We start from the raw sequence: 27,583 nt of genomic DNA, 5'->3' as shown, positions 1-27,583 counted from the left end.
CAGCGGCCCCGCGTGCCGCCCCCCACGCGGCCCCGTCCCGCGTGCCGCCCCCACGCGGCCCCGCGCCCCTGCCCCGCGCCTCGGCCCGCCCCGTCCCGCCCCGTCCCGCCCCGCTCCGCGCGCTCCCGCCGGGCGGGCCGGGCCCGGCGCCGTGTGCGCGCAGCGCGGCGGCAGCAGCGCGGCCGCACGCACCATGAGCAGCCTCCCCGCCGAGCGGGAGGGCGGCCCCGCCGAGCCCGGCCTGCCCGAGGAGGAGGTAGCGGCGCCGCGGGGCGCGGGGGGGCGCGGGGCGCCGGCGGCCCCGGGCTGGGGGGCCCCGCGCGGCTCCGCGGGCGCGGAGGGGCTCGTGGCGCGGGGGCGCCGCGCGGCTCCTCGCGGCCCCGCTCCGAAGTTGTCCCGGCCCCGCCGCGCCGGGACGCGCGACCCGCGCTTGGGAAGAGGGTGTTGAGGGTGTTTTTGTTCCTCTGTGGCGCCTCTGAAGTTCCTGGTTTCGCCCGTGACCTTGGGCTTTGGGAGGGCAGCAGCAGCCGCCTAAGATCTTCCCCCAGCCGCCACCCAGGTGGGTTTTCGCGGTTTCCCCTGGACTTTTTTCTTTTTTTGGCTGGCAGATAAACGCGGCAAGGCGGACGTCGCACATCCGCCCGCGCGCTGCCGGTGCCGATGTTAGGTCTCCATCGAAAGGGGAGCGCGGGCACGAAACTTCCCAAAGTCAGGGCGACAGGGCGATGCTAAAGCCGGCTCCTCCACCACGTCCTGAGCAGAGCAGGAGGCAGCTGCGGGCTGCAAAACGCCGCGATCATGACAAGGGGCAGGGTTTTTTTTCTTGGCTCGGTAAAAAGTTCTGCAAGGGGAATTTGGGAGATCTGCATTTGGCTCTTTCCCTGTGTCGCTGGGTGTTTTTTTTTTTTTTTTTTTTCTGCAAGGTCCCACAGAGATCAGGGTGTGGGGAGTAGCGGTTGGTGCTGCTGGAAAGTTGAAGGGAGTGCCTGAAACAGCACTGGAGATGTGAAGCGGGGTGATTTTCAGCAGCATCTGACAGGAGCATTTAGCCGTGTTGGTCCAATAAAGTTGAATTATCCGGCTGAAGACCTGTGAGCATTAGGCAGTCTCCCGGGGCAGGGGCAAACTGATGCTACTCAACCCCGTGCCATGATTCAGAGATCCGTGATTTGGTGAGACCCTTGTGGCAGGAGGGCCTGTTTCCCTTGGTCCCCAAGCAGGTGTCACCTTGTGACACTCAGCATGGTCGCAGGCAAAGGAAACTGCTTCGGGACTTGGCCCTGTTTGGGCCAAAGAGGAGGATGAAGAGGCTGGAGCCCCGCTCTGAAGGTGTGTTAGGAGAAAGGGGTGCTGAGTCCCTACCTATGGCTTGGTCTTGCTCGGAGAGGCGTGATGGCAGCAGGTGCCTCGGGAGCACCGGGAAAATCGGGGCATATCCGCGCCGGGTGGGTGTCGGAGGGGGAGGACGGACGGTGGGGCCGCGTCCGCGCGCGAGCGGGGCTTGAGGCTGGGGCTGGGCCCACCGGCCCTGGCGGGAAGCGCTCAGGAGCGTTGGAGGGTGCCCACTCGCTGCTGGGCCGCACGCACGTCGCTCTCCCCATCCCCGGGGCCAGCCGGAGGGCTCTGCTTTGAGCTTTGCTCCCCCCGTCGCTGTGTTTCACCCGCAGAGGAGGGAGAAGCAGCCCCTGTCTTGCGGCCTCCGCAGTCAGGTGGGAGGCCAGGGCTTGTGGGCAGAGAAACCCACGGGTTTCCGTGGGTTAAAGGCCGTGCTGTGAGGTGGGACAGGCCCTGCTTTCAGCACGACCGGGGCCCAGATCCTGAAACAGAACCTAACGCTGCCTTGTGCTGCTTTCTCTTTCTGGTGCTCGCAGGAGTTGGTCCCATGGCTCTCGGCAGTGGGCAAGATGCGTGGGGCATCTTCCCCTTCCCTCTTTCTCCAGCCCCGCTCGCCCCGTAGCTGCCGCTCGCTGGCGTAAGCGAGCTGGGGGGGTCCCGACCGAGGAGCCTGCCAGGGGTAGAGCCCTTGGAAAAGAGGTCGCATAGCTACGGCTGGGCAAGAACGGCATGTAAAAGAGTAGATGGAGGCCTTATTTGGTAGCGGAGCGGCTCCAGGGAATCCGGCTCGCAGCCCTTGTTCCCAATCCCCGTGCCAGCTCCTCCAGCGCAGCTCCCGGCACAGTGGGGTTGGCTGTGGAAACGCTGCTGGCGTCACCAGCCGCATCGTCCCAGGGGACTGCGGGGGGAATCCAGGCACGGGCAGGGGGCAGCCAGGGTGGGAGGTGGGGAGGGAAGGGGTGGCACAAGCAGGGCTGGACGCCCTCGGGGACAAATCCTAGCAGGAACATTTCCTGAAAGTCAATAAGGTTTCCCTGTGCAGCCACTTCTCCTCATAGTAGCTGTGTAGAGTTCCCTCTATCTTGTCGGGAACCGCCTGTGGTTCGGGGTTGCTTCCCGTGTACTTGTGCTTCCCTCCCTCCTTTAAGAAATGTCCGGTCTGAAGGAGCTGGGAGGAAAGCTCCAAGGAATGACATGACTGTGCATGACCTCAGGCCCCAGCCCCGGCCCTGCGAGCCGGCCTCTCTGTTGCAATCTCCCATCTGCTCCCTTGGCTTCTTTCTTTCTTTCGCTCACTTCCTCGTTCCAGCCTTGCCTCCGGAGCGGCTCCCCCACATCGTCCTCAGCCCTTGCTCGACTTTGTTTTCCCAAACACCGCTCCTCTCCTCGCTTTTCCTGCCTGCTCCAGCATTCGCTTTGTCTCGAGACGCCGCTCCGAGTTGTGGAGCGGGAGATCCTCCTTGCTTGGAAAGGCTCTGTCCTCACTACCCAGCACGGCCCAGCGCAGAGGATGCAGCCGTTACCTGTGCCCTCTCCATCCCTGGTGCCGCAGGGACCCTGATGCGCTTGGGACGTGCACGCTGCCACTTGCAGAGCGACCATCTTGGGCCTCATTGACTGAAGCCTTGTTTATGTCAGTGACTTTTGTGGGCTTGTGACGTGCTTACAACAGAGCCCGGTAATCTAAACCAAACCAAGGGAACACTCCATTAATGGAGCGAGTATTTATGTAAGGGCTAATCCGCGCGGGCTGGAATGCGCCCCGCCGCGGGGGAGCCGCGGCAGCGCCTCGCGGGGCTCCCCGCCGCTCCCGCCCCAGCTCCATGCTTAGGGTGCTGTTCCTCGTTGCTGGGAGGAGAGGGGGAGTGAAGTTCCTCTTTCCGTATTTTCCGGCTTCGTCTCAGGCCTGAGCCAGCACGGGCAGCTGGAATGGATTCATGTGCCGCCTCCTCCTCCTCGTCCTCCTCCTCCAGGCCTGGCTGTGCTGCCCTGGCGCTCCCCTCCGTGTGGCCCCCCACGCTGCGCGCACATCCTCGGGCGCCGACATCCAGCCCTGCGGGGACACGGCCCTCGTGCCCGCGCGGCGCCCGCGGCGCCTGTGACACCACCGCTCCGGAGCGCCCCTTCGCCGTGCGCGTGGAGCCTCCGTCTCATCGGCGCCTCTCTCCAAAGCGTGTGTAGGGGAGCCCTCCCAGCAGCTGCAGCTCCTTCCAGGTGGCCGTTGGAAGGGAGCGTTGCTGCAGGGGAGGAGGCGCTGTGCTGAGGTGAGCTCGCTAGGGCAGTGCGAGAGGAACGTGGCAAAGCCCACGCGTGGGGCCTTGCTCGAGATGAGCGGCTCCTCCTCGGCGGGGGGCAGTCAGGCAGCTAATCCAGGTGGAAAATTAAAGCGAGCCCTGCTGAAATGTGGTCGATGCGAAGCTCTGGTCTAAGGAGGTAGTTAATGCCTCGTCAATGAATCACTTCTGCCTCTCCCGTCTGTTGCCTTTCCTGTTAAAGTTTACTGGAGGTGCTTTGCGCAGGGGAGCGTGACTCCGTTGGGCTTCTCAAGATATGGCACCCTGTGAGGTGCCACAGTCTGAGCTGAGCCTGAGATGAGTAAAAGCTTTTGCTACGGCCACGTGCCCTCAGGGATGTGGATGGAGGTGAGTACGGGTGTGCAGCAGAGAAGGGCTGCTTGGAGCGTTGTGGGTCTTGGCAATGAAAAGACCCTCTGGCCCTCTCCCCACTGGAGCTTCATTCTCTGTTGGCAGATCACAGCTTCTCTCCATGCAAAAGGGAAAGGGAAGTACTGTGAGGTGACAAGGGCACCAAGGGCTGAGACAGCTTCCTAGAGAGAGGAGCAGGGGAGCCATGCGGACTGGTGGGGATCCTTTAGCAGAGGAATAGCAGAGAATAGGCAAAGTCTTTATTCAGGAACAATAAAATCTAGAAGGGGGGAAAAAATAGAGCAAAGTGGAGGCCCTGGTCAATTTGGGACTCATGTACTGCAGTGGCAGGAGCAGAATGGCCCAGAGAGGAACACGCAGGCTTGGTGTGCTCCTCACACGCTCTGCTAGCTCTAATGTCTGCTGAAGGAAGGCAGCGGAGTAGGTCTTGAGGAGATACTACAGCCATAGCCAGTGGCTTCCCTGGAGTCAGGTAGGTCTGACTTGGAAGAAACTTCCGGTTTGGTTCCAGATGGTAAAAAATGTGGAGATGGTGAAATATTCCACCAAGAAGAAATCCTGAAAAGTGTTTACATAACAGTATTGAAATAAAACATTTCAGCTTTTCTAAAGTAGGAGTGTTTGGGCTGTTGGAGCTCCACTGCCACGTTTGAATACATTTCTCTGACCCTTTCTTGGGAGCTTCAGGTCTGTCCCTGTCTCATGTGGGCAGGTGATTCCCAAAACACATTTGAAGAAGCATGTGTCTTGCCTGATGCCTCTCTGAGGGGGAAACCGTTTCATTTTTCCCAGTGGAAAATGATATTTGGGAAGGTATGGAGGAAAGAAAGCTGATGTGATTTTCCTGCAGGAAATTTGTCGCCATCTCAGCAAATAACTCTGAACAGAAAATTCCTGACCTTCTCCAAAGCCAGCATGGTGGCAAAATTGGTTTTAGTGGGGATTAGAGAATGTAAATGAAAATATTGCAGAGCTCTTATATATACAGACAGGAGTATCTGTTTGCAGTCCAGTCCTGGACCCTTGTCACAGCAGAGCTACAGCCTACAGCAGTTGTAGGACATCTAGGCCATGAACATGGGTGGCTCTGGCAAGGGACTGGAGAGCTGCTATGTCAGCAGGACCTGGCCAAAGTCTAATCTCATGAGGGGGAAACCAGATGAAGGATGGAGGATCTTCTCCCTCCTTGGCAGCTTTCAAGGAGCAGATAGAGGAAGCAATGGTTGCCCTGGTCTGGTGGGTGATAGGCTTGCTTTGAGGGTTGCATGGGGCACCTCCGTGCTGCCTTCTGGTTTGGTGATGGGGTCTTGGAAATGATGGTTTCACGGAGCAAAGAGGGTTTGCAGTGTCAGGTTAAAATGCTCTGTCTAAACCATCTAAACCGTGAGGGTCACCCTGTGCTTGTCCCAACACTTCATGGAGCAGGGCTGTGGAGAGCTGCCTTTTGCTTCGCTCTTGCCCAGGAGGTCTTCACTGCGTCTCTTCAACATCATCATCCTCCTCCTCATCAGTTGTTTCCCTCTAGCATCACCAGGCAGGGCAGTTAGCGATATTGCAGATCCCTGCGCTGGACGATAGGACTTTTTCCCGGGGCCTGTGCTTTTCCCTGGAAATCCCAAGTGCCTGGTTAAGAAACTCAAATGGTGACATGTCCTCCTTGGGGTCTGGCTGCTCTGTGAGCCCAGGCCAGGCAGTTTTCAAGCATTTCTTTGATTAGTTTCGCCCCCCCAAAAAAAGTAAAGGATTTGGTTCTGGGAGCGTTTCTGGTGGACATTGAGGCCTCTGGGATTTCTCCACATACAAAACCATCGAACAGCTCCCTGCAGAGAGAGACTCCTATTCCATTTAAGGGCAGAAAAATATTTCTTTGTAAAATCTTTTCCTTGGCAAACGGATGGCTGCGTAGCCTGCTGGGAATGATTTCCAAGGACGCTCCATTTCGGTGCTGCTTCTACCTCCATTTAACGCCTCCCCAATCCTCCCACCTGTTTGTTATCAAACCTGGAGGTCTATTCCATGCGAAAGGATGATGTTGGCATCGAAACAGCGATTTTGTTGGGTTTATCTGTGCGGAACTATGCATCCAAAAGGAGTAAGAAGGGTTTGTTTTCTTTGTGCTCCCAGCTCTGAGGGCTCCGGGGCTAGCAATAACACCCTCCTGACCGCGAAACGCTTCGAGCCGCCATCGCAACCGCTGTGGGAATTCGGCTCTTCTGCTTGCACCTCCTTGCTGGTGTCACTGGTTGAAGCCGAGCCCCTGCCAGCGCTCGTGGATGGGGAGGACCCACGCGCTCGCGCCGTGGCCATCCCTTCCCTCCCGCTCCAAAGGCTCCCGCCGCTCCAAAGCGCACGGACCTTTCAGGGCAAGAAACCAGATAAGGGATTCGCGAAAGATCCCCCTCTAATCCGCGCTTTTCTCCATCTCCCGTTCTCTGCTAAGGCGGCAATATAATTTTACAGTTTAAAACTTGGCCGACCTGCGGATGAACTTTCAAAGAAAACAAGTCATTACTGAAGAGAAGCCGTTTCTTTGTGAGGCCTAATTTCAGAGGGATTTTTTTTTTCCAGAACTTTTATCTCTCCTATCTGCTACACGGTTATGGGACTAAATTATCTGGCAAGTCAGGCTCGTATGGGTTTGAATTTAAGGAATGCAGCAAATTTGTGTCGGGTTCTTCCTCAGTGCCATCTCGGGGCCCGCTATTTCCTACCCTTCCTTGCAGATCTGAAAGACAAAAACCCATCAAACCTGGGAGAACACGTAGGAAAAACAAAACAAAACAACAGGAAAAAGAAATGATTGAGGAAATCGAAGTGAGGGTAAACTACAAGTGGGAGATTTTGGGTACTTTTTCAACCTGACTCTGCGCCCTGCTGTGCACCTGGCCTCATCCTGCTATCGCTGCTCTGGACAAGCCCAACGGCAGGACAACTAATTGCACAAGTCACATGGCAGCAAGAAAAAGGGGGAAAAAACCCGATGTTGGTGGTTTAGCTCCCTGCTCCTGGCTTAACTAGTGCTGGCACTGAATGATGAAGTGCGGGATAGGGGAGCACAAGTAAATGGGATTCGTGACTGTGAATTTATCTGTGCGCTCTCCCTTTGGGGAGTCATTTTGCCTAGGCAGTTAGTTATCAGCAATCTCCTGCTTCAGAAGTCTCAGGATTATGTCCTGATATCAACTCCCTTTAAAGAGCATGTTCTACTCTATCAGCCTGCCTGGTTCAAGGAGCCTTGCACAGCTTTCTGCTTCTAAAGCTTCGGGGGTAAGAAGGTTTATATTCTCTCTCATCTTGACCTTTTGATGGTGTTTGCAAAAGCTCTGATGTTTGCTAGTGCTGGGGGGCTTTAGCCTGCTCTGTAGGCCCCTGGTCCATGAAGCTGGGATCCTTCTGGAGAGGAAAACCAGCTGGAAAGGGGTCTTGGTGGCACCTTGGCAGCGGCTGGTCGGCAGTCGAGGCCGGGCTGGTGGCTACCGCGGCCACCGCGACCCGTGCAGGGAGCCCCACGGCCTCGGCAGCGCGGGAGGGGATGTCGGTGTCGGGTGATTCATAGCTGAAGTGATGCTAGGTAGGGTTAGCCACAAGGACTGATGTTCCCCAAAGGGCTCATTTCATTTCCTTCTGACTCCCAGGCGCTGGCTGGTGGGCAGCCTGAAAGGGAATTTAACTGGTACCCCCAAAGGCAGAAGGGGACGTAAATTCAGCTGCTAAGTCTTTGCTTAACATAAAACTTGAATTCAGGTCCTTCTCAAACTCGGCACCTCCTCCTGTCACCTCAGGATGGGCCTTTTTAATGGCACCTGCTGCATTACCCTAGGCTAATAGCAAGCTGGTGGCCGCGGGTCGGATGCTTCGCGTGCCTGTTAGTCACTTTGTTTTCCTTGATTCCTGGAATAAGGGAACATCTTGTTGCATTTTATTAAAGCCGTTAATCTTCTGCTTAGATGCACCATGTGGTTAGATGTAAAGGAAAAACCAACAAATATATGAGCTTTCACAAAGAGAACAGTTCAAATTAATCTCCGCGTTGCCTCCTCACCCGCCAGCTCTGGGATTTGCCTCCCGTGAAGCTGCTGCGTGGAGGAGCCGGAGCGCCCAGGGAACAGGTTCCTTGTGCTCCCTGGCAGGAAGCCGCCGTGCTCGGGCTGTGCTCCGCGCGCCAGGGCCCGGCCGAGCCCACAGGCCCTGTCTCTTCATAGGGGCCTGTCCCTCCTCTCCTGCACAGGAGCGGGTTGGGGCTGCAGGGCTCGCGGCCGCTTTCAGGAGACCCGCGATGGGCTGCGAGCGCCGGGGCCCGTTGACTCGTTACAAAACTGGGACCGGGGCCGCGCAGCCCCGTCTGCCACACGCGGGTTGTTCCCCCGACAGCGGCGTGTCAGGGGTCAGTAACTCTCCTTGCAGATTGCCCAGAAGATCCAGGTCTACTATTAACCAGAGCCTTAATAGATTACATGCTGCAAGATGAAACTGGCTTAACCCCCCGTTGAGGTTAAGCCACTGCCAAGGCTTCCCGTTAGCTCCTGAAATTCCTTGCTGGCAGCCGAGCCTGGGGAAGGTCAGGGAGGGTCAAGGATCTTCATCCCACATCCTCAGCTTCGTTTCCAAAGCCCTGACTAGAAGGAAGTCCTGGCAGGTCAGCGCAAGGAACGGATCTCCCCAAGAAACTCTCCCTCCTTCCACATGTGTTAAGATTTCAAGTTTTTTTTTCTTTTAATAAGCACGTACTGGAAGTGGATTGTTGCGGTCCCTCAATTAATTCATTTTAAAACACTTGTTTCTGCTGAATTGATGTCTCTCTCTTGCAGCATTTCACTCTGCTGCCGCTTTCGCTTGCAACTGGTTCCCTCTGCTTGCAGACCGCAGACCTCTGCGGCCTGCTCTTCTTCCTGCCAAAGTGATTTCTTCTCTCACCGTCAGCTCCTTCCACTCTTTCCTTTCCTCTGAGCGTGGAAGGCAAGCTCGGAGTCCTGCCTGCTCTGGTGAGAAGGTGGTCTCTCCTAATATTTCTCTGCTTCCAGGATTTCTCCAGTCGTCTCAAAGAGAACTTTTTTGTTTAAAGACTTTTTTCACCTTCTCACTGAGGAGCAACCGGGACAGAACCGTGCAGAGCAAGCAGCATGAGATGCTGAGCCAAAAATGAGGAAAAAAAACTGTATTATCCCAACATTAAGTCCAGATCCTTGTTCGGTTAAAAGCTAAACATTGCGTCAAAAGGGACCCTCGGGAGAAAAAGGCAGGAGGAGCTGGCGGGAATCAGCAACCAAGCCTGGTCCTGTGCCCGCTGGCGAGACCAGGACGAGCTCCAGCAGCTCCTGGCTGCTTCTGGTGCCGTTGAATACGGTGAGCGGTGGATTCTGCCCGACCCCTGCGGCAGCAGAGCTTTCCACCCGCAGGAACAGGTCCTGGGGCACCCAGGGAGGGTCCGGGCAGTCGGCAATTCCCTGCTCCTCTTTTTATTGCTCCCAGAAAGTAGATGTTTGTAAGGGAGAAAAAAAAAAGAAAAAAACAATGTTTTTCTGGTTGTGTTTGATGGGAAATAACCTTTTTTCTAGGACAGGGTAAACCTGCCTTGTTTACATTGCATTCCAGTAGAGAGAGCTGATATAGAGCAAAGCCCCTGTTCTGGCTGTGCGGGCTATGTGTTGGAGGATCCAATGGATCTAATGGGCCACCTGAAGGTGGTCGCTGTGTGGCTCACCTCACGCTTAAGCCACACAGAAACCTTTCTGGTGCTCCCAGCCGCTTTGCTGCGTGGTTACAGCTTCTCTCTCAGCTTTTGCGTGGCATTTGAGCTGCTCCTCAAGGACTCTGTTGAGTGGTTTGGTGGAGGACGAAGGTATGGGTGCCTTTTAACTGGAGGGTTGGCAATCATTTACCCAGACTATGCTCAAAAGAGTTTGGAGCATTTACAGAGAGTCTGCGCCAGCTCCCTCTAAACCAAATTAGCTGCTGAGCCTGTAGAGCCATCCTTCCTTATAAGACGTCAGATCCTATCAAAGGAGGATGAGGAGCATCCTCAGCCTGCTTTAGTCCTGCCTCATGCTATGCCTGCAGATCAGCAAGGGCACAACGTGGGTCTCTCCCCATGCTGGTCTGGCTGCTGGGGCCATCCCCGCTTGCTCTGAAAGCAGCAAGTCCTTAAAGCTCGAAAGGCTTCAGCCATGACCTCTCCTTCTTTATGCAGCTGGCCTTTCCTTGCAGTTTGCAGGTCTGGAGGGCTCGTGTTTGGCTTGTTCTTCCTCATGCAGAGAGAAGACAGACATGGTAGGAACAGCACAGGGCTTTTTTTCCAAGCAACTCCCACAGCAGAAGCAAAAACTGCTGATCTGATGGGGTTTTTGCAAGGCAGCTGAGGCTTGGGAAGGATGACCTACCGGTTTCTAGCCTGGGATCTGTCTCTGTGCTTTCCTGCGGGCTCAGCATCCCGAAAATGCTTTTCCAGGATACTCCTGAGGGCCTGGCTCTCAGGGTGGTGTGTAGCTGCAACCCAGACAACCCCAGGTTAGGAAGGAGCATCGTGCTGGGCCGTGCACGGCCCGATCCCGTTCACCCTGAGATCCTGGCACCCGCCTGGCCGAAGCCGTGAGCTCCCTCACGTAGCCACGGGTTGTCCTGCCTGGAGCAGAGCTTGGGGGAAGACCCCCCAGAGACCTTTTCCCACCCTGCGCAGGCTGTGCTACACTCTTGGGCTGCAGAATAAGCACAGGAGAGCTCACAGATCCTGGTTTTTGTTTTGGGGCCATCTGCATCCAGGGGCCTGTCTTTTTGAGATGCATTAAGTGCCGGCGCTCTGCGCTTTGGTGGCTCCCTGGGCCTTTTCCAGGCTGCATGCATAAAGTGATCCATATCAGCAGCGCCTGGGCTGTTGCCATGAGGGGTATATGCAAATGGCCCGTGTTGTGCCGACAGAGCCGAGTACCTTTTGTTATTTAATAGATATTTGCCGTAGGTCAGCCAGAGGTTTTGTTACACAAAGCAGGAATGTTTGCACTCCCCGAGATCTTCAGAGATGTGTTAGATATCTTTTATCTACAAGAGAAAGAACAAATTTCAGACGAAGAATAGGCCTGGTCTGGCAGTTTTATGTGTCCCAGTACTTCGGCTGGGATAGTGGGTGGGCTGGCACAACTGCAGGACAGGACTTTTGGCCAAAAATCAAGTTTTCTTCCCCTCTCCTCCAGTGCAGACTTGTCACCCAGGGCTGGTCCAACCGACTGTTGCTGCGACAATTTCCTCGCGTGAAGCTACCTCCTCTTAATTCACTTACCACAGTGAGTTGCCTCCATTAACACAGTGGGCTTAAAAGCCTTTCCAGGCGAGTTGCAGGCGAGGTAGGGACTGGGATTTCTTGGGCCAGCGCTGCTGCTCCTGCCACAGGGATTAACTCCCGGCGCTCCGGCTGCAGCATCTTTCACATGGAGCAACCCATGGCCTGCCTCATGCTATGCCTGCAGATCAGCAAGGGCAGAACGTGGGTCTCTCCCCATGCTGGTCTGGCTGCTGGGGTCATCCCTGCTTGCTCTGAAAGCAGCAAGTCCTTAAAGCTCGAAAGGCTTCAGCCGTGACCTCTCCTTCTGGCCCAGAGGCTGAAAAAGACCCCGTTTCTGAGCGTCTGTGATGCTCCTCCTGTTTTTTAGGCAAGCCACCATGTCCTGTGGTGGTCTGTTCAAAATAACCAGTTGTATCCCTTTCTGTCACCTATTTCCTGCATTTCCCTAAGCATCCGAGTGTGTCCCCCTCCTCTGTTCCTTTTCAAGCGCCGTTCTGAGCAGAAGTGACCAACATTTCCTTTGTGAGGCAGGGCCAAGAAAATCCCCCCATCCTGTCTGCATGGCAGGAGCAATCGGAATAGATCAAAGGGAGCTGCGAGCAAGGAGGGCATCTCCTGCCCCTGTTCCTTTTTCCCATCAGGGTTTGCTTTTTGATCCTTTGAGTGTTTATTTGAGCTTATGCCTGGCCTGGAGGAAACGAGCTGGTGTCAAAGCTTCGGGGGCTCCCCAGAGCGTGTCTGGGTCCCTGGGCTGAGCGAAGGGTGCCTCAGGGGTGCACACGTAAGAGCAAGGCTGCATTTCCTTGTAAAGACTCCAAGGTGAGTGTTTTGCCTTAAGGTGTTAATGTTTTGCAGTATTGGCCAACTCTGACAACTAGGCGATGGCAACAGGCTGGCCTTACCTGCCATTGCTGCCATGCCGAGGAGAAACCAGCTCCCTGGGGACACTGCTGGATGCCACAGTGTGAGCTGTTGGTAGGAAGAGAGGACGACTGAAAATCAGCGGCGTTCAAAACACTGACCTTCCTCTGCTGTAGAGGAAGTAGTTTGGGGCTTGCTTCTCTGGGTCCTTGCTTAGTTGCTTCAGGATCGAAGCCCTGCAGAGACATCCTGTTTTGCAGATGAGTTAGGGAGCTTCTTCCAGCCGGAGGGTCATGAGCTGAGCCGAGGGCACCCTCTGGTTAGCCTCCATGTGGCTAGGAATGATCTCAGGTCACTTCAAACCATCTGAGCATCAGGTGTCTGATCTGAACAGTTTCTTCTGCAGTCACTTTAGGGAGAAGAGCCCCCGAAAATGGGCTTCATCCCTTAAGTTTTTTTAAGGCATTTAGCTGTCCATTAAATTGCCCTTTGGTTGGAGTTTTCTCTCTCTGGGAGATGTCTTTACGCTGCGCCATCACTTCAAGGAGTCTCCAGGGAGAGGAGAGGGCGCAAAGCCCTGCGGACACGGGTCATGAGAGAGCAGCAACTGAGGCTGCCTGCGAGTATGGGCTGTGGGGACCTCCCCACAGGGACCAGAGGTGGCCAGCGCCAGGCGTGCTCACCGTGTGGTTATCTGCATTGCTTACAAGTCTATTCAAAGGTGCTGGGTGAGGGGTTGCATGAACCTTCCTTCTTCTTTTCTAGGTCAGGACACTCTTTGTGAGCGGTCTGCCTCTGGATATCAAGCCTCGGGAGCTTTACCTGCTGTTCAGGCCATTTAAGGTACCAGATGATAAATGTCCCTCCAGTGGGGAGAGGTGATCTGGGAACATCTGTGCAGCAGTGGTGACCGTGGAGCACGTGGCTTCCGATGGCCACCGCCACCATCCCAATGTCAGAATGTGGTCCCTCTCCACAGACATGGGAACAAAAAGGGGTGCAAGAGATGCCTGTGAGCAAAGAGTCCTTGCAAACAGAGCAGTGCGAGGTCAGGGCGGGTGTCTGGGGTATGTTGGGGGGACCCGGCCCTTGTAAAGGCATCAGAAACCCATTAACTGCTCTAGGCTGGGCCCCAGGTTAGGCTACTGTGACAAAACTCAGCTTGTTTCCAGCCCTTGCTACAGTATTTCCTGGCAAGGCTGAACTTAGCTGGATCCAGGAGCCCAGTGGCTTCCTGAAGAAAACCCTTTTGGTCATTTTATTCACTGGCCCTGACACGTTTCACTCACTGACACTGGTCAAAACTTGTTCAGGTGCTGAGGGATCAATAACATCAGTCTCTCTCTGGTTGCCCTTGCTGAGCATCATAGAATCATAGAATCATAGAATGCTTAGGGTTGGAAGGGACCTCTAGAGATCATCTAGTCCAACCCCCCTGCATACGCAGGGACACCTAAAGCACGTGGCACAGGACTGCATCCAAGCGGGTTTTGAAGATCTCCAGAGAAGGAGACTCCACAACCTCTCTGGGCAGCCTGTTCCAGTGCTCTGTCACCCTCACTGTTAAGAAATTTTTCCTTAAGTTCCTATGGAATTTTTGATGTTTCAGTTTCCGGCCATTTCCTCTAGTCCTATCAGTGGCCACCACTGAAAAGAGACCATCCCCGTCCTCTGCACTCCCTCCCTTGAGGTATTTATATACACTGATTAGATCCCCTCTCAGCCTTCTCTTCTCCAGGCTGAACAGGCCCAGCTCCCTCAGCCTCTCCTCATAGGGCAGATGTTCCAGGCCCCTGATCATCCTTGTAGCCCTGCGCTGGACTCTCTCCAGCAGCTCCACATCCCTCTTGTCCTGTGGGGCCCAGAACTGGACACAATACTCCAGATGCGGCCTCACCAGGGCTGAGTAGAGGGGCAGGATCACCTCCCTCGACCTGCTGGAGATGCTCTTCTTAATGCAGCCCAGGATCCCATTGGCCTTTTTGGCCACGAGGGCACACTGCTGCCTCATGGTCAACTTGTCGTCCACCATGACACCCAGGTCTTTCTCCGCAGAGCTGCTCTCCACAAGCTCAGTCCCCAGCCTGTACTGGTGTCAATCATCTGCCTGGGACATCTCACAAGAATCTCGGCTAACTGGGTTTTTTTCTTTTCTTGCAGGGATATGAAGGGTCTCTCATAAAACTCACATCTAAGCAGGTAAGAGCCTCTCAGAAGTGGGTGCTGGCAGCTGCCGGCGCTGTGCGAGTGGGGCAGATCCCAGCGCTGCGCTTCCCGTCCCAGGGAACTGCTTCGCGCGCCGCTCGGGGAAGCGTCGCGGCTCCCGGCCTGCCTGACTCGCCTCTCATCTCCTGTCCTCTCCTGTCTCCCCTCCTCAGCCCGTGGGCTTCGTTAGCTTTGACAGCCGCTCCGAGGCAGAAGCTGCCAAGAACGCTCTGAACGTAAGTGCGCGGCGCTCTTGGTGGCGCGAGCTCGTGCTCGGGGGCTTCACCCTTTCTCCAGCAACTCTCACACGAGGAGACCTCTCTTAGGAGGCTGAAAGAGCTCGTTCCTTTTTGTCTTTCCTGAATCCCTTCCTCATTTCTCCTTCTCCAAGCGCCTGCCAGTTGCTCTCCAAGTTTCTGTGGCCTGGGGATGTGTATCCTCCGCACCTGCTAGCTTGAATCCGTTCCATTTTTCCAACCGTTTCCTGATCTGCTACTTTTCATCTGCTATCACTGTAATCTCCACTACTTCCTAACATCCATCCCTCACTCCTGATTTGTAATGGCTTCTTTTTGCTGGCCACGTTTTTTTCAGTCCTGGCATATGGTCAAGTCTTAGTCCAGTTTAAAAAATTTTAATGTTGAGGGGATAGACAAGGCTGTGTCCTCTCTGCTTTTCTATAGAGCAGGTAGCCCCTGCCTTCTTCCCAATGAGAACTGGGCAACTCTTCTCACAGGAGCATGGAGAGATTCTGGGAGGAAGGGGCTTCTGGAGGGCTCTAGTCCAACTCCAGGGGTCCGTGATCCCCAAGGATGGCGAGGCCAGAGTGAAGCTGCTCCCCCTGGGCCCGGGTCCTTCCTGCTGGGCGCGTTGGGGAGCAATCCGGCTTCCTGAGCGAGCGGCTGTGCGCGCATGCGGCAGCGCACGCGTGGCGGGCGGGCACGTGTGTCCCGTGTGCGCGTGTGCGTGCACGGGGACGCCCGGTACCCATCCACGCCAGGCGCAGGCGCGGGAGAGGTGGGTTTCTCCCACGAAATGAACGTGCTCTGTTCATTTTTCCTGTTTCATGTTCCTGCAGTTTTTCCTCTGCAAAGCAGCCGGGCTCATCCCTGCGGCAGCTCCCGGGCGCCGATGGAGCTGCGTTCCTCGGAGCCTGGAAGCTGCCCCCTTCGGCTGCATGAGGCGCCTGAGCGGGGCTGGCGGGGAGCAGAGGGGCTGAGGCCCAGCCCGGGCAGACACCAGGGGAAACAGCAGGGTCTTTTGCGTGTGCCTGGTGATTCAGGATGGTTTCTGGGCTCCTGGGAGAGGTGTTTGTGTGGCAGCCGGATCCCAGCGAGCTGGCAAAAGGGAAAAAGGACTGAAGAGCACGAGAGTGCCTGCAGGAGGCTGAGGGAGTGGGAAGCGTGGCTTGCGCCCCGGGAGGGCCTGCGCTTGCAGCGGCAGCGCTGCCCAGTTCTGCCGCTTGCCTTGAGGCGCCGCGCGGAAAACACAAGCGGAATCCTGAAAGAAACGGGCTGTGCATGCGGGGCCGGCTCGTGCGAGCGGCTTCCAGGGCAGAGCGCGGCTCCCGGAGGGAAAAGAGCAGCTTTTCCAACCGTGCCGGAAGGCAGCACCGCTGCATGGGTTGCACTGAGCCTTCGAAGGTCTCCACATTCCTTTGTGCTTTGCCCGCTTTGCTTTCTGAAGGTGATCCTGGTAACAGAGGATGAGGGAGTCACACTCTTAAACACCACAAGGGATTTGACCTTGGAAAGACACATCCCGGTGCAGAGAATCAGACGCTGCGGGCAGATTTACCTCCTGACCCTGTCGCTCTCTGCCTTTGCTCCGATGCCTTAAATTTGTCGTCTCCCTGTCGTGGCTCGTGCTAAGCTGGGGGGCATGAGCTAGTAGAGTGATAGGGCTGGTTGGACAATAACTCCGGCACCTCCTCGGCTCCTTTGCCACTTGGAAAACGCAAAACTTTATCTAAAAAAGGCTTAGGCTCTTAGATATGAGTCAGAGAGTGACTCCTTTCACAGAGTTTCCTGTTTGTTCAATGGGAAAAATAGCAGCTAAAGCTGCAAAAGCTTTCAGAGAGATGAAAAAAAAAATGTGTGGGAAAATATGCCTGCCCAGTCTTGAACTCCTCACCAGCTCCCAGGATTTGGCTCCGCAGGGCTCAGTGTTGGAGCAGAAGATGCCACAGTTTGGTAGCACTGGCTGGAAAAGACAGCCTGGGAACGTGCTGCCGTCCAGCCCGTGCCGGAGGTGCCTCGGAAGCAGGTGGGAATTGTAAACCGGCAGAGGAAACGCGGAGCAGGGCAGCGGTTCTCCGGGAAATGTCGCCCCGGTCACGGCCTCGGACGTGGCGTTTGGCTGAGCCCTTTGGGGAGGCAGCTCTCAAGCCACCACTTTTATTTTTGCTCCGGGCAAAAGAGCAGATTTCACTTTAGCTGCTTCCTTCCACCTTTGCAGAGTTAAACTGAGGCATCGGCCTCGGATGCGGCAGGGAGCATCGCTCCTCCCAGCGAGAAACCTCACCAGGCTGGGATGGCCGCGGGAAGCCAGCTCTCTAATGCCTTTCCGTGTTTTTTTCCCCTTGTCTTCATTTTAAATTTAAAATATTTTTGGCTCTGCTAATCCCTCTGGATAAGAGCTTGGCTGAGCAGGATGCTGACTACCAAATATGGTGCTGATCCTAAAGATGTGAGAGGAATGCACGTTGCTCAGGGCCCACGGCCTCGGCGCTCGCTGCCAAGCAAATTAGGTCATTGAAACTTTGGAAGTTTGCAAAGATGTTGGAAATGGGATCCAGGAGAAACAATGCGGGGTTATTTTTGGGAGGCGGCGCAGGGGGCTCACGCTGGAGGAGGTGACAGGCCGAGAAGAGGTGCGAGGATCTGTTTTCCGCGCGTGCTGGCGTCGAGGAAGCTGCCGCCTCCCGTGCGCGCTGCTGCGCGGCGAAACTTGTGTCCAGGCTCGGAGGGAGCATCACCCCTTTGAAAAGCAATTCCCTGCGGAATTTCCTCAGTCCCCTGAGGTTCCCTCCTTGCTCCTCCCTCCTCCAGAGCACCCCTTGCTCCGAGCGCAGCGCGTGCCGGGAGCGCCGCCTGAGCCCCTTGACGTAGACGGCTGCGCCCGAGCAGGGGCGTTTCGTAGCCAGCGCGTGCGGAGCTCCCTCTCCGCGGTGAAATATGTTTCCATCCCCGCTGCGGAATCAGAGAGCGGCCTGGGAGCCAGATGAAGGTTCCCTGTGTGACAGAGGGATAAAATCAGGAAAGCAAAGTCCTTATTAGTGAATGTTTTATCAGCAGGAAAAATAAACTACGGACCGAGCTACAGGCCTAGGTTTCGGTGTGAGTCATGGGAGCGGATTTTCCTGCTGGAATTGGGGGGTGAAGGTGGCGCGAGAGCCTGTATGTGCGGGAGGACCAATGAGGCCTGTGGGAAACACGCCTGCGGAACCAGGCTGCTGTGGGGGCTGTGGGTGCCTGGAGTCCCTGCCCACATGCAAGGGGCTATTTGGGTTTTGTCCCGCTGACTGTCCACGTTTCCTTCTTTCCTTCCACCAAGGGCATCCGCTTCGACCCCGAGATTCCCCAGACGCTCCGCCTGGAGTTTGCCAAGGCGAACACCAAGATGGCCAAGAGCAAACTGGTGGGCACGCCGAACCCTAGCACGCCTCTGCCCAACGCCGTACCTCAGTTCATCACCAGGGAGCCGTGTGAGTACCGGGCTTTGGATCTTACCGTCCTCCTTCTCCTTGACAAAGTCACTTGTTGTGGCAATTCCGGGCGTGCAGAAACCCCAGGCGAACACACGAACCCACCAACGCTGCTGGGACGAAGATGGGGGCACTGGAGGGAGCTGAGGTACCTTCAGGAGGTTGAATCTGTCCACGCTCATCCTGAACGAGGCCGCCACGCGCTCGCTCCGTGAGCGGGGCCGGGCAGGAAAGCCAGGGCAGTCATTACCCTCCCCGTGGCACCAGGGAGGCCGTGGTCCGGTCTGGCTCCCTGGTTCAGGAAGGTGATGGGGACACGGGAGAGGGTCTGGTGGGACTACTGGGATGGTTGGGGCCGGGGCCACCTGGCTTGCAACAAGAGGGGAGCCAGCCAGCCTAGCCTGGTGACGTGTGGGGTGTTTAAAGCTTGGGGGTGTCTAACCACACATAGAGTGACCCGAGACCAAACTCTTGTTGGCTACAGCGGGTGATACTGCAGGGGTGGCTGGGGAAGTTCGGCTCGAGTATTAGGAAAAACTTGTGGAAAAAAGAAGGCAGAAAAGAAAAAAACTTATAGCCTTAGATAAACCTTAGGTAGACGAGACCATGGCTGCCCTGGTGTCGTGTTGGCAGCAGTCCTGCTGGAGGCAGGAGGCTGGACCAGAGGGCTCTGGACGCCTCTTCCTGCTGTGCTCCTGCAGCTGTGGTGGACTTGTTTTGGGCTTCTCCTCACGGCCGGTGGCCACCAGAGGACCCTGGATGTCTCCAAAGCTGGAGCATGCCGCTTGCCTGGGAGACTGACGTGGGAGATGGGATATGCTGGGTGGGGTGCGGGTGTGCAGCTGGAGTCCCTCCCATCTCCAAAGCTGGAGAGGACCTGCCCGCAGGTCATGGTCAGCCCAAACAGGAGAAATATTGAGTCCTGCCCGGAAATCCTCCGCTCTTCCTGTGGCGGTGCGGGTTCCTGACGGACGCTGACACGGTTCCTAGCCCCAGCTGTGCCGGAGTCAACACCTTGGGACAGGCCAAGCTCTCCTGCACACCTGTAGTTTGAGGGATGGTTGTAGCAGGGAAGAGCTGAGGGGAGCCAAACGGCCTCCTGTCCGGGCTGCCAAAACCTTTGCTTTGTCCCTCACGCTGCAACCACCTTCCTTGGGGAAGGGTTTCTTCAGCACTGCGCCAAGCCGCCCCACAGCCAGGGCCTGCTGCTCCCGCTCGGAGAGATGATCCCGATGATCCCTCAGGAATGAGCTGTGGTAGGGACGCTTGTTTATGCTGGGCCTTGCCAAGTTTTTTTTGCCGTTCATCCTCCTTTCAAGCCAACAGTGTAAACTTGTGATCCCCTGTGTCACTGAAGCGCAGCCTCGGCGGCGGTGGCAGTGGCGCAGGGGACAGTGGTGGCTGCTGGTGGCTCCCGTGGCGCCGCGCTGGGCGCTTGCGGAAACCTTGGAGTCGCGGATGTTTCACCTGGAACAGGCCGCAACCGGCCTCGCTGTTGGGAGGCCGTTCTCCCGCTGCCTTCGGAGTGCTGCTTCCGTGTTCACTTTCGTGGCTGGATGAGAAACAGAAGCCCTAGCTCCTTGCCTCTCTGTTGCACAAGCTTATTTATGCGTGGGTGTATTTGTAGGTCATAAACTCTCCTGCAAACTAGCTGACATTGGATTCCCAAATATAATTAAACCTCCTGGAGCCGAAGAATCCAATCTGGCCTCCCTGGAAACGGGAAGGAAGCGTACCTAGCCTCACGATACATCTTGTTAAAGGCTGAAAAGTTGAAGAAAAACCGAGCTCTTATGTTTTCCAAGCAGGGGAGTTAAATAACAGCATTGTGTTCTGAGTCAGTCCGTCTGCTCGTGCTATTTCTCATTAGCTGCTGCTGACAGCGACACCAAACATGCTGCTTTTTATGGAGAGGCTCATGAATGAATCAGGTCCTAAGCATTAGCTGGGAACAAGCCTCGGGAAAGAGCAGCCTGTGGCAGTAATGCAAGCCCTGGGACTCATAAATTGCACAATTTAGGCAGGAGCTTGTGCCTGATCTCCACTTCCCTACTGCTTTGCAGGGAAAACAAAGGATTTAGGATGTTATTAAATCACTTGAGGCTGGTGTCCCATGGAGGCTGTTTAGAAGAAGCCGGGATCGATAAACTGACAGCTCCTAAGCAGGAGGAAGAAGGAGCTTAGGGGTCCTGCGAGCTCCTGCGGTCGCTGCCGGCCTGTCCCGGTGGTGCTGCCGCCGCTGGCCAGCACCGCGGGGAGCGACGGTTTCCATCCTGTGCAGAAAGGGCTCGGAGGCTCCCGGCCTTCCGCTCCTGCCCGGGCTTTGGCTCCATGTAGCCCGCGTCTTCTAGGCCGTGACTTGCCGGCAGGGCCGTCTGCGCGCGGTGGTCTCCTGGATGTCACCTCCGTATCCGCTGCTCCAGCTGCGCGTGAGCACGGGAGCTGCCCCGGGCTTGCGTCCCTCCTCCGCAGCGGGATTTGCCCCCGTTCTGCCGTGCCTTCCCCACGACCCCCGGGAGCTGGTCGGGGAGCGCAGCCGCGGGCAGGTCGGCATCTCTTGTTTTGCTGTGCGAGCCGCAGCTACGTGGTAACCGTTAACTCTCCTTATTCTTTTCTTGCAGATGAGCTCACAGTGCCTGCACTTTACCCCAGTAGCCCTGAAGTGTGGGGGCCGTACCCTCTGTACCCAGCGGAGTTAGCACCTGCTCTACCTCCTCCTGCTTTCACGTATCCCGCTTCACTGCATGCCCAGGTAATCGATACCAATCAGCCACGACTTCGCTCACCCTCCCACCGTCCTCTCCAACCGCGTGCCCCGTCCCCCCTGCCCTTAGCCCTGCCCCTCAGTGCTCACCGTACGACTAACCTCTGTCCGGCTAACAGACACTCCTTCCAGAGATTAATGATGTCACCTAAATCAAGCTGACACGGACTGGTGGGACGAGACGAGAGCTCACTGCCTGACGTTCCCCAGACACCTCTCTCTTCCTTAATACCTTCACTCTCGTCCACACTAGAGACCGGGCAGCTAAGGGAGACCTCATGGGCAGAGTAGTTGCCCGTCCTCTCCGCGTGTGGTGTCTGGCCAGGGCTGAGCCGTCTGTTTGGGCTGAATTATCCGGAAGGGAATTTGTGTTGCACACCCATGTGTGCATGCGAGGTGAGTCTGGGGAGCCAGATGCTCCGCTCCTGGCTGAGAGGGAGCAGGACGTGGGGTAGCTGCGTGCGGACACGGATAGCCCTGCAGCCGTGCTGCTGGTCGGTGCAGCCAGGGGCTGTAGGATCTCCTGAGGAACCTCTTGGATCTGGGAACCCTCCTCCATCGATGCGGAGTGTCCTCCTGCCTGTACAGAGACGAGGGTCACCGTCTGCCCGGCGCCAGGGGGTCTCGGTGTCACCTCCCACGCAGGGCTGCAGAGGTGCCGCTGGTCACTATCCCTGCAGAGTGCCGGGGAGCTTGGGAGCTGCAACGAGGGCAGGGAGTTTGGGCCTTGAAGCAAAGCGGCTCTGACAGGCAGGAGGCGCAAATGGAGGGTCCATATTTTATTCAGGACGTGTGGATGAGCAGGCAGGGAGCGGAGTCGAGCCCGGCAGCTCCCGCAAAGCGAGGGCCAAAAGCCCCACTAATGTGCTCGCTGTCACAAGCGCTTTTCTGCTCGGTGCACCCCGCTAGCCGAAGCCACTAATGGCCCGTGATAGCAGCGCACAGCAGTTAAAAATTAACAGGCAACCCAGAAAGAAGAGGAAAGAGAAGGAGGCTGGAAAATGAAGCAGAATTATGGATGGCGCAGGAGCAGGTGCCATCAGCTCGTCCCAGCGTGGCCTTTGCTGTGTCCGTGTGGTGGCCAGGTCGCGTCTCTGTCCTTTTTGCACTTGCTCCTGTATGCTTTTTTCCGACCTCCCTGAGAACAGGGGGTTTCATTCCTGGCAGAAAAGCCATGCGCCAGTGCCCTGGATAGGGGGTGACAGAGATGAGTGTTTTTTTGGCCCTTTTTTTTTGCAGAAAACCAGTTCAAGGCTTCCGCCTAAGCTTACGTGTTGTTAGGGCTCATGCAAAACATGTTGGGCCTCCTCTAACTCTGTCCTCATCCTGGGGACCAAACTGTGACTCCTCTTGGGGCTTCTTGGAGAGGATTCCACCCCAGCTGCTTGAAGCAATCGCTCAGGCCAGGGCTGTCTGTGTCCCTCTCACCCTGATGGGTATGGGGGGCTGCAGACCTACTCTCAACCCCACGCGCTGTCTGTCGTGAGACACATTTTGTTCACTTTGAAGCACAGGAAATGAGTTTTTTTTGTCTCCCAAGACTCTGATATAGCTGCTCAAGGCTTTTCAGAGGATGATAGAAAGATAGGAAGGGCAGTGGGAAGGAAGAGCTGGTGCCTCCGATGTCTCCACATGAAGCCATGACTTGCTGACACCCCAGAAAAGCCTCTGCACTGCACGGTGTTTTTGCGTTCTCTTAGCAAATATTGTCCAGAGGAGCTGGTAAAATGCAGAGAATGATTTTCTCCATTTGTGCCTGTCCTATCCTGAGACCAGCTGGCTTTGCAGCACCATCCTGCAGCTCCCATCTCAGGTGGTCTCCATGGCTGAGGTGGCCACATGGAGAGCCAGGCCCGAGAGGTGACCGTGCTCAGGATGTTGCTAAAAACCCCGAGTTTTGCTCCTCTCGGTCAGCTCCAGTTTGGCCACAAACTGAAGGAAATGAGCGAATGGAAAGAGCTCTGCTGGATGAGCCCTGCCACATCCGCAGGGCTTTTGGCCCCACGCAGGTCAGCAAGGCAGCGGCGTTCCCGGTTTAGCTACAAGTCCACGTGCGCTCCGGGCCCTCCGAACCTGCTGGCGCGGGAGCGTGGCCGTTCCTGGGAGCTGCCTGCAGGAAGCCTGGGCTACCAGCATCCATCCAGCTCCGGAGAAATGAGCTTTTCCTCGCAGGCAGGGATCAGAGGGAGGGGGACTTGCTAGCGCCGCGGCCGGGATGGGAAGGAACCGGCTTGGCTTGGAAACAGCCTTCAGCATTTGGAGCAAACTCCAGCTTTTCAGGCCCTACTGTTTATAGGAAGAGCGATGGTAAATATTAGTGCAGATACATTCTTTTCCTGTCAAGTAGCTGTTAACAGCCAGCACCTGCGCTGGCTTGGAGGCACAGGAAATGTCCCGGCCATTGCTTTGGTGCGGGCTCAGGAGGAAGCAGGCCTGTGCCTGTGCCCATGCCCAGGGCTTTCTCTGGGGCACCGCTGAGCAGTCTGCGGTTGGGGGCATGTTCGGGTTTGAGGGGTGTGTTTTGGGGGGCTGTTTTGATACAGAAAGTCCTCTCTTGGTGGCTGCCCTTAAGCCATGGAGCAGAGGTGCCGTGGGCTGTCCAAGCTCCTCGTCTCCCGTTGGGACAGCCGATGTCCCTCCCCGTGCCGCAGCGTGGCCCGCGGCGTCCGGTGGCAGCACCGCATTGGGGCCAGGGCAAAACCCCGCCGGTTTGGGCTGTACGGAGCCGGCCTCCCGCCGGCCTCGCGCTGCATCCGCACCGGCTGCACGGAGCAGTGCAGAAACATCACCAGTGCTGCAGTTTGTGATGGAAACGGGCCCTTCTGGAGAACTGCAGACCCAGGGCTCTCACTGGCTTGTGGTGGCCTTCAAGGGAACACCCTAAGTGTTTGGGTGTTGGCCAAACACCCTCATCCCGCTGCAAGGAATGCCCTGGGAAGCTGCTGCTGGATGCCAGCTCATTCCCAAGTGGCTGCAGAGCTTTCCCAAAGCGCTTCTGGGCACAATTCCTGCGTTTCTCACATGCGGTTGGCACAAAGTCTGGAGAAAGGTCAGCTCTGGATCAGTGTAAGATACCACCCAAATCTCCAACCAGAAGAGGCATTTGCAGACATACTGCCTGCTGTTATTGTACCCACACTGTGGCACGTGCCGCTTCTGCATGGACGGAGAGGGAACGGAGGGCAACCCCGCAGCACCATCAGGGTGCTGAGGGCCACGTCCTCACGGGTGTCACCACCTCCCTGCTGGCGCCAGGCCCTGCTGCTCTCCAGAAGGACCTTCTGGCCCGTCGAAGTTTTTCCTCCTGCAGTTTGTGCCTGGTGGCTCTTGCCCTTTCGCTGGGCATCCTGTAACTGCCATTAGGTGGTGGTGGGTGGTGGGGAGGTTACATGAGAACGTCCTTCTGGCACCTTTGTGGTCCCACGCCGTTTTGCTGGTGCTTCAGAATAGGGTGGGCAGTCCCAGGCTGCTGCAATTTACTGGTTTGGGCTCTACAGGGGACAACTCTGGGTCAGCAGCATCTCCAGCCCGGCCCCAATGGGGCAGCTGTGGAAAGGGTGGCACGGGGGCAGCAGGGACCGTGCCACCACGCAGGCCTCCGCTCTCGCCTCTTCTCCTCCCCATCTTGCACCATTTCTTGGGCAGCTGGGGGCCTGGGGCCCCCCGATCCGCCGCGTGCTGCATGCGGCTGCTCCCCGTGGCCTTCAGGACGGCTGTGTGCTCCCGCGGGAGCAGCAAGGGGCAGCTCCGCGCGGGGACCGGCGCCTCTCGTACGGGCGAGGTGTTGCCTTTCCTCGCCCCTTCGCAATTCCCGGGATGTCCAGAGCCCCTAGCAGGGCTGTTTCCCCGTGGGAGGGAGGTCGCAGGGTCCCTTCGTGGACGTTACCATCCCCACAAGCCCTGGATGCCGCGTGCCGGACCCGGGGCCACACGGTCCTGCCGGAGCCCCTGCAGCTGGCCCAGCCTCGGGAGCCATCGCCACGGCATGGCCAGCACCTGAGGGCAGCGAGGGGCAGGAAAGCGGCTGCAGGTGCCTCCGTGGGCTGCCCTGGAAAGCGGGAAAGGCGGGAGCTGCAGCCTGGCTCCATCAGCAAGCGAGCTGTGGGCGGCTCGCGGTGCCCTTGGGCCGCTGGCGCCTCCGGGAGCCTTTTGGCAGCCACCGGGCTGTGCTTGTGGAGAGGTAGTTCTTGGCAAGGAGCGCCCGTTCGCCCTGTTCTGTGAGTGCCTCAAGGTGTCAGTAGAAGAAGGTGTTGCTGTCCCTGCTGGGTCCTGTCTGTGACCTTCCAGGCTCCTCTGGGTCCCGCCGCCTGCGCCGCTGTCCTTGGCAGCAATGGGAAGAGTCGAGTCGTCGGGAGCCTGAGCTGCAGTGCTGGGGATGCAGCCGGGCGCTGGGGATAACGGCCTGGGCAAACTGGAGCTGGAAGCGATGCCCCTGTCCCCAGCTTGTGTCACGGAAGAGGCAGAGCAGCAGGGAGAGGTCGGGAAATCGGAGCCCAGAAGCGCCCGGCCCTCTCAGCGCGGTGTTTGGAGCGGCGCCGGGGGCCTGCTCTCACCTCTGCCTCTCTTGCCTTTCCAGATGCGCTGGCTCCCTCCCTCCGAGGCTGCTTCTCAGGGCTGGAAGTCCCGTCAGTTCTGCTGAATGCCGTGTAAGTCGGTGCCCGCGTTCGGGGCTGGTTCTTGGCGAAAGCCTCGTGCCTGGCGGGTCTCAGCGCAAGAGGAGGCTGGTGGTAGCTGGGAGAGCTTGAGCGAGACCCTGCCAGGCTTGAGGTCGGTAACGGGACTGGAGCTTCGATGGCATCCTCGGCGCTTCCCCAAATGTGCCCCCATTACGGTGTACTAGGTGGCTTAAGGAAAAGCCTCCCGGCAGCCTGGCATAGCCAAAATTAAAAGTGTGGCGTCACGAAGCACCCGGCTGCCTGCTGCACGAGGAGGCCGGGGGCTGATTTGGGTGCACATGGGACCTCTTTGGGTGGAAAAAGTCTTGGGAGGACTTAGAAAGATCAGTTCTGCAAATAACTCACCCGTCAGCAGATAAATAAACAGGGATTAAAAGGGATGAGGGAACTGGCTTGGTTGGTGCAGAGGACCCTGCGCATTGTGGTCCCAGAGCGCCCCAACTATTGCAGGCAGCGGCCCCCGGAGCCAGGAGAGCGCCCATGGGGAGGGCACGACGGCTGCCCCTGGCAAGGGCACCAGCCCCAAAATCCGTGTATCTGTGAATCGCTTACCAGCTATTTTAGGCCCAGTGGATAAAAATAGGAAGCGGCGAGGCTTTGGGAACTGGTGGTTCTTCCAAAACACGGAGTGTGCCAGTGTTCCCAGCGCAAACGTAAGCAGAGCCGTATTTGGGAGCGGGAGATGAGCGGCTCCCTCGGCGTGGCTCAGCGTGCTGGGAGCAACGCAGGGCTGCTCGGCCATGGCACAGGGACACCCGCACTGGCCGTGGCTCCGGTGGGGACACGCGCTGCTCGGGCAGGGAGCCAGGGACATCCCTGTTGGGCTCCTCCGGCCAGGAACCTGCAGCGTGGCAGTGTGGCAGGAGGAGTTTGGCTGCCACCTTTGCTCCTCCAGCCTCCCCTTGGGGCTGCAGCCCCACGTTGCGTGGCTGGGTGTCCCTAACCCTTCCTGTGTCCTCCCGCAGGTCTCAGGTGTGTGATGGTGGCCTACAGTCAGTCTTGTGGGTATTAACGGAGTCTTCCAAGGTGGCTACTGGGTTCTCGAGCTCTCCACAAAACCACAGTGTGCTGGTAAGGCCGCCACAAACCCCCCAGCTGGGGAGGAGGCTGCTCTATTCACCTTTCCCCACAGCAGGACCCGGCTGGGGCTTTGCAGCCCCTTTGGGGTGGGCTGAGGAAGCAAGTGGGATGTCCCTAAAGAGGCTGGACACTGTCCTGGGACCTGGCGGGACCTGAGCAGGACCAGGCAGGGAGCCGAGGGGGCAGCAAGGGGGCGGAAGAGGCTCTTCCCCACAGGAGCTGCCCCACTGGGTGGCTTCCACGGCCCCGGAGCCCCAGCTGCAGCACCGGTTTCCTGCCGTTATCACTCGGATCTGGAGGAGAGTTTCAACAGCCCTGGAATGTCTCTCAGCTTTAAATTACCCGCCCCTAATCTCATCTTGCTGCCATTCTCGCTTCCTGCCTTGGCTCAACTGAGGCTGAATTCCTCTTTAAGTCAAATTTAACTCGCAACTTCCCAGCTGGTACCACCTCAGCTAAAAGCCCAGGGGCCTGCCTGGCTCCTGAGTGGGACAGCAAAAGCCTGTGCTTTTCCACAGCGGGAATTCAAGGTCCATAGTGACTGTTTATGTCTTAGAGAGGAAATCTGGAAGGCGCAGAGGTCCCCAAACGCTGGAAGGACAAATGGGCAGTGCCCTAAACACGCAGGCAGATGTGAGCCACGGGCCCCCTTTCACCTTTGCCTCAGACCAGCATCCCAGCTGCTTTTTAACCTGTTTCTCTCTCTCGTTACAGGCTTGAAAAAACCCTCACAAGTTTGGATTCCTCCAAGACTTTCCCACAGCCTCTATCACACATCTGCTCTCCTAGAAGAAAAGGAAAAGCATACTTAGTAATAATATTTTCTTCTTTTACACTGTATATTTGTAAGAAAGAGTGTGTTACTTCTGAAAGCATGGTTTGACAGGCATTGCTGTAGCGTTTGAAAAGTATTTTCAAACAGAACCATAGGAAAGCAGACTACAAAAGCAACGCAAGAGCAAGTATTTTTGTACCAAACCTTTTAAATAGGACAATCTTACACTGGGTTGGACCACA

General features: G+C 56.9%; 1 protein-coding gene across 2 annotated transcripts; it reads left to right on the top strand.

Annotated features, from left to right (window-relative positions):
- Positions 1–141: 141 nt before the first annotated feature.
- On the top strand, positions 142–27,583 carry RBPMS (RNA binding protein, mRNA processing factor). Of its 2 annotated transcripts, XM_088531530.1 has the most exons (9): positions 142–256; positions 12,901–12,978; positions 14,296–14,334; positions 14,514–14,576; positions 17,896–18,046; positions 20,668–20,798; positions 25,387–25,456; positions 26,452–26,557; positions 27,281–27,583. In XM_088531530.1, exons 1-7 carry the CDS (start codon positions 194–196, stop codon positions 25,447–25,449), a joined length of 588 nt encoding a protein of 195 aa, XP_088387656.1. In that variant the 5' UTR covers positions 142–193; the 3' UTR covers positions 25,450–25,456; positions 26,452–26,557; positions 27,281–27,583. The 2 variants fall into 2 exon arrangements, with proteins under 2 accessions (XP_088387656.1, XP_088387655.1); XM_088531529.1 differs by lacking the exons at positions 25,387–25,456; positions 26,452–26,557; positions 27,281–27,583 and having other exon boundaries at positions 20,668–20,987.

The sequence above is a fragment of the Tinamus guttatus genome, unplaced genomic scaffold, assembly GCF_059628265.1.
Source record: "Tinamus guttatus ecotype Peru unplaced genomic scaffold, ASM5962826v1 Tinamus_guttatus_pri_ptg000423l, whole genome shotgun sequence".
NCBI lineage: Eukaryota > Metazoa > Chordata > Aves > Tinamiformes > Tinamidae > Tinamus > Tinamus guttatus.
Note: the sequence above shows the minus strand (reverse complement) of the source record. Positions and strands in the feature narration are given on the sequence as shown.

Coding starts and splice junctions, on each gene's coding strand:
- RBPMS (XM_088531529.1), top strand. CDS start 194: ATGAGCAGCCTCCCCGCCGAGCGGGAGGGCGGCCCCGCCGAGCCCGGC. Junction 257..12,900: donor CCGGCCTGCCCGAGGAGGAG/GTAGCGGCGCCG, acceptor CTTCTTTTCTAG/GTCAGGACACTCTTTGTGAG. Junction 14,577..17,895: donor CTGCCAAGAACGCTCTGAAC/GTAAGTGCGCGG, acceptor CCTTCCACCAAG/GGCATCCGCTTCGACCCCGA.